The 6000-nt window shown below is 39.1% G+C and overlaps 1 protein-coding gene across 1 annotated transcript in view; it reads left to right on the top strand.

Annotated features, from left to right (window-relative positions):
• The first annotated feature begins 1278 nt into the window (after window positions 1-1278).
• The window catches only part of PID1 (phosphotyrosine interaction domain containing 1), a 221081-nt gene continuing 216359 nt past the window's right edge, over window positions 1279-6000 (top strand). Inside the window, exon 1 of the mRNA XM_030216226.1 lies at window positions 1279-1618. Within this exon, the coding sequence (XP_030072086.1) occupies window positions 1589-1618 (30 nt within the window). The 5' untranslated portion in view covers window positions 1279-1588. The remainder of the gene's footprint in view (window positions 1619-6000) is intronic.

The following is a 6000-nucleotide window of genomic DNA, read 5'->3' as shown; positions in this document are numbered from 1 at the left end:
TGGATGTACAACACACTCAGCATTCTTTTTCTTGGCTCCTGTGCAATGGGACCCCTTGCCAAATTATCTGTGGTTAAAGACAATTTATAAGACGTTTAAATCAGGCCTGAAAGCATACTTTTTCGACTTGGTCTTTAATTGTTTTGGTTGATTGAGCTATAACTTTGGTCATTGGCTGTCCAGAGTTTGGCCCTCTGTTATTGTTGTTTCCTCATATGTCATGTTTATTGTCTTCTGTTTTGCCCTAGGTGTAAACATCATTTGTCTATACTTTATCTGTTACCCCTTTGACTTTTTCTTGATTTTTTTAATGTAAACTGCTTTAATGTAGGTTGTGAAAAGTAGTATAAAAAGTGTCTATAACTAAATAATTCATGCATAAATAAAGGGGACAATCTGAAGCAGTAAGTAGAACGGGGTTTTCTGCTGAGCCTCTAGATACTGGCAATAGAATCAAGATCACTTAGCAGGTTCTAGAGAAATAGCATAGTACAGCTGCAGTCAACACAAAACAATAGGTCACGATCGCTACAGCAACTCAAAAGAACTACCAGCTCCTACTTTTAGTGGCAGAAAGGATGGACAATTTTCAGAATAGTCCATTTACCAGGTGAATGCCTTTAATTTAGAAATTGCCTTTATTATGTGTGTGTGTGGCTGCTAGATTTTTATTTAATATTTAAAAGTCTAATGTCCAATTAAGCGTTTTTAGGGAGGAGGGGGGTAGCTTGGAAGTCGAGTGGTTGCAAGGCTGTACATTTGTTTAGGATGCCTAATGCTCTTGTACAAGGTTCAAGGCACTAGCCTTGGGCAATACCTCAGATGTCGTAGAGGTGTTCTCTGGCACTGTGTGCCCTTAATCCTATCAAACCCCCCCCCCCCCCCACAAACAATTTTTTCATTCATTTCAGCAAATAACTTAGCCTAACATTAGAAAAGTCTATATTCTGACTTTATATCAGTTTCAGAGTTTCTTAAATAGAGACAACCTACTCTCAAAAACAAATATGCACGATCGTCTTAAACGTTAGCAGAATTTTTAGCATATTATTTCTGTAAAATGATATATATTAGTACCTCTTAAAATAAATCCACTATTGAGTGAACCTCAGAAGCAGAGAGGAAGTGGAAGGTATGCGATGCCACTGAAGCCTGGAGGTGGGAGCGTGGGCGGGGCGAGCCACATGATAAGTGGAGATGTGGGAGGAGGCGTGTGAGTCAGTGGGTGGAGGCGTGGGCGAAAAACCGTGAGCCAATGGGCGATAGCGTGGGCGTGGCACGTGAGCCGTGCGGACTGCCAGGGTAGCGGGCCGTGGGCGGGGCTGCGTTTTGCTCCTTTGCTTGCTGCAACATAGGCGAGCTGAAGATTAGCTTGCTTGAAAGAAGCCTAGTGGGGGCCAAAGCTGTTATAATTTGTGCTGTTTTTTTTTTTTTTTTTGCACCCTCTGCGGCTTCTTTTCCTACCATTTGCTGTTTTAGGATAGTGTGCGCATTCACTGTCACAGAAAGCAGATGCGAGTAAGAGCTGAACGGAAAATACATCTTACTGAAGAGTGAAAGCGGGAGGAGGCAGATTGCTCAGACTGAGATGTGGCAGCCGGCAACTGAGAGACTGCAGGTAAGGGACAGCGAATGCAGCCCAGCAGAGTGTGATTTATGACCAATAATCAGACTCAAAACGCACGGAAGAGTTTTATTTCTTATTTTTCCCCCTCCAAATGGTTAAAAGCAGATGTCGGTCAAATCCGTAATTATACGAATGTTTAACTTTTATTTGGCATGCGTATGCCTGCCTTGCAATTTCAAATTACATTCCAGTGACATAATTAACTGGTCCAGGCTTCTGCTTCTTGACTCCAGATGTTTTTCTGCTTTCAGGAAAGATAATACAGATGAGCTGCAAATCGTCAGTTTTGTGAATACAAATGCTTAGGGTTTTTGTTAGTTTGTAACGATATACAATTTCTCTTCCATTTGAGGCAATACATTTTTTTTTCCAAAGAAAAGTTTCTTTCCACGGTCTCACCCAAGCAAGTATTTGATCTGCCCTTTGAATGTTGAGAAATGCCTATTGAAGCATCAGTCCATATTGAATTAGACTTGGGCTGTGGTAGAATTTAGGAGTTGAGCAATACCGAATGTTCGAATGAGTGCGGTTTGCAGAAGGGGCTTAAATGACACGTATTTGAGGTCTCAGGGGGCTTAGGGTTGTCTTTCCTTGCTGCAGGTCTTACTCCATACTTTTGCAGTCTGAAATGTTCTCCAGATGGCCGATTAGACTGTTTGCCAGAAGGATTTAGAGTCCCAAAGACTAGCCTTGTTTGGCAGCTAAAACACTGAGACTCTCTTAGTAAACCCTGAAAAAACTTTGGTAGTGAATAATTAAAGCCTGCTTAACATATAATGCTGTTGCAAGCAGGGGGGGCATATATAATGGAGTGCTAGACAATTTTGTGACCTGTAAAAGTTTTTGGTTTGGTTTCATGAAGTACGTCTAGCCACAGTGTTAAGTCTGTATGACAGCACTGCTTATAAATCCTCAGACTGGCAAGAGTAAGCTCAGACTATTTATTTCTACTCTAATGACATGTTTACAAGAGTGCTTGTCTGGTTTAGAATGGTAACTACTGAAGTTTCTAAAACAACAAAAAAAAGTTGTTTACTGATATTTTCATTTAAACCTCATAAAAGGTATTTTTGCTTTATGATTCTGTTAAAAAATATTGCAAGAGATTTGATTTATATATTGATTATATATTTAAGTAAGTTTGTTTTTGATATCCCCCTCTGCTTGAACATTCTTATGAAGAAACTTAGGCGTCTTTTACCAAGCAATTTAATGTGTGAATTAGCATGCATTAACCACTTTGCACAAGCACATCAACTATTACCACTAAGGAGGGTTGATAAATAGGAGACGGCATGATGCCATAAAGCTGAAGTTGGTCCACCCAAAGAGGTTTTCATTCTCCCCAATGCAGCCACCACCATCTTGGTACTCCCAAACCAATGTAATTGATAGTGACAAACTCCACCTTCTGGCCTCAGCCCAGGTAATGGTCTAAGCGCGTTCTTGCCGTCTCCTGTTAATCAAACCTTTGGTTACCACAGTGGCATGGCAGCTTGTACACGCTGATTCGTGCATTAACTGCACATTGTGTTAGGGGGCAGGAACTAGGTGGGGCATGGGCTGCATTGTACACTTATTGCGCTGAACTTATTTGTAGTTATTCGCCTAATTGTGTGTTTATTTTAAAACACTTTTATTCCACAAATCTAGCACTGCTATTCTCTGCTGATTATAGCAGACACGTATGACAATCTTCATCCCCTGTTTTTTGTTTGTTACAATTTCCAAGTTAGATTTTCCACTGTTATGGACAGTGGCGCCTTACCCTTTCACACTAAAAAGTTTGAGGCAGGTACTTTCAAAGACAAGAGTCCATGTCATCAGATGCATGCAGTTCAGAAAGTGGAAGTAGCTATACTATTGTTTAAATTGTGCATATTAAGCATTTGTAATCCTTTTTTGCATTGCATTGGTTGCACTGAATATGTGAAATGCAGTTTATAAGTAAAACATTGAGAAGCATATAAAAGTATAAATTGAGAAGCATGTGACTCTGCTTAACTATGGTATTCTTCCATAATGTACATTGTGAAAGTATTTTTCCCCAGAAAGCTTCATCCAGCTCAGTGGGATCCAGTAACAAAACACTGTTGTGTTGGTGATGGAAAAGAGAAGGGGGTGGAAGAGGAAGTTCTGTGCCTGGTAATCTGTGGAGGGTACCCCACTGTAAATCACATGGAGACTGCATAGCTGCTTCTGGGCCAGACTTGGCAAGCTGTGTAGTGCACACTGAAAGGTGGTGCTCTGTCTTATCTGTTCAGTTCCCAAATGATTGGCTGCAGGGTGCTAGAGATGATAGTGGTGGGTGTGTTCTAAAGGTAGGGGGTGGCACCTTTCCACTCTCCCCTTGGCTATTGCCTCATAGTGTTGTCAGGCTATGAATCTTTTTTTTTTTTTTTAAGCCAGTACTCTTGAAAGGCTGGGCTGCTTCTAGCTCAGAAAGGGGAGGAAGCACCTGTAATTTTAGATAGTCTGATAGACACAGTTCCCATAACAATAATGTTCTTATTTAAAAAAAAAAAAAAAAGCCACTAGGATAGGCAGCAGGGTAGCTTCCCAGTTGCTGCTGGTGTCCTCTTTTAACAATTAACTTTAGTTGTGTGCGATTAGCCATTGCTGATGAGCACCTCTCTGACCCCACTAATTGATGTTGCACTTTTCCTTTAAACTAGATTGTGAGTTCTTAAACCAGTGCTCGGGAATACCCCAAATCAGTCAGGTCTTCGGGATACCCATATTCAATATGCATGAGGCAGATTTGCATGTAATGTCTGTATGCAAATCTAGCTCATGTACATTTATTTATTTTTTTTATTTGTTGCATTTGTATCCCACATTATCTCACCTCTTTGCAGGCTCAATGTGGCTTACAATACATCATGAATAGTGGTAATACATGAGGAATTATACATTTAGTAATAGCAGAAGTGTTTTGGTACATGATAGTGAAATGACATGGTAATATTATAACAAGCAAACATAATAAGAGATACATAGGAGAACTATGAGAATTAAGAAGAGTGTGCATTTAGTGATGATAAAAAATTTTTGGGTAACATGAAACTGAGAAGAAGGTAGTAGTTTGACAACCAAATACGGTTGGGGCATTTCTTCATTGTGAATATCCTGGAAACCTGACTGGCTGGGTGTGTTTGGAGGACTGGGTTGGGAACCCTTGCTCTAAAACCAGATTTGATTTATTTTAGGCTTAATATACTACTTTACAAAATACTACAGAAAATTAAATGCATATAATATAATGGCAGTCAGAGGCTGGAATCATTGCCCGTTAGTTATGGTTCTTGTATTCTGCTTTCGCCAAAGTTGGTTCTAAGTGTATAACATAAAGAATGCTAGATTGAAATATCTAGGAGCTAACATAGTAGTTATTTAAATACAACTTTATCCCAAAACCATTCTTCTGAAACAATTGAGTTTTAATAGCCTTTTTATAAAGATTAAAGCTAGATAAAGATCTGATATTTTCTGGTAAAGCTGACCAGAATCTGGCTGCTTGATGAGCAAATGATATTTGAAATAATTTCCAATAGCACATAGGACTTGGGGATGATGACGATGATTTCTTGTAGACGTAGGCCTACAAATTAAGGACAACACATATGAGGGAATCAAACCATATAAGATCTTACATAGTAGACTTCCACGTTTAAACACAGTTTTAGACTCTACTAGGAGCCAGGGTAGAGTTACATAAAAAGCAAAAATTAATTGAATAGTCATATTTTGAATTGTCTGTATCCGTTCTTGTAAGTTTTTTTTGACACACCCAAGTAAACCATATTTATAGTAATCCAATTTGCTTAGGATAAGTGATTGCATTATCAATCTAAATTGATTGTGATGAAGGCATTTCCATATTCATCTTAATTGCCTTATAATCCAGAAACAACTTTTAGTTAAATGATTATTTGTTTCTCCATAGTTAATCTAAAATCAACAAAAGATCTAGGAGTCATCATTGACGATACTTTGAAACCCTCTCTGTTCAGTGTGCTGCGGCAGCAAAGAAAGCAAATATAATGTTAGGTGGTATTAGGAAAGGAATGCAAAATAAAAATGAGGATGTTACAATGCTAATGCCTTTGTATCGCTCCATGGTGTGACCGCATCTTGAATACTGTGTGCAATTCTGGTCGCCACATCTCAAAAAAGATATAGTGGAATTAGAAAAGGTACAGAGAAGGGTGATAAAAATGATAAAGGAGATGGGATGACTTCTCTATGAAGAAAGGCTGAAACAGCTAGGGATCTTCAGCTTGGAGAAAAGATGGCTAAGGGGAGCTATGATAGAGGTATATAAAATACTGAGTGGAGTGGAACGGATAAACGAGAATCGCTTGTTTACTGTT

This window comes from Microcaecilia unicolor, chromosome 10, assembly GCF_901765095.1.
Source record: "Microcaecilia unicolor chromosome 10, aMicUni1.1, whole genome shotgun sequence".
Lineage (NCBI taxonomy): Eukaryota > Metazoa > Chordata > Amphibia > Gymnophiona > Siphonopidae > Microcaecilia > Microcaecilia unicolor.
This window is presented reverse-complemented; position numbering and strand designations above follow the sequence as displayed.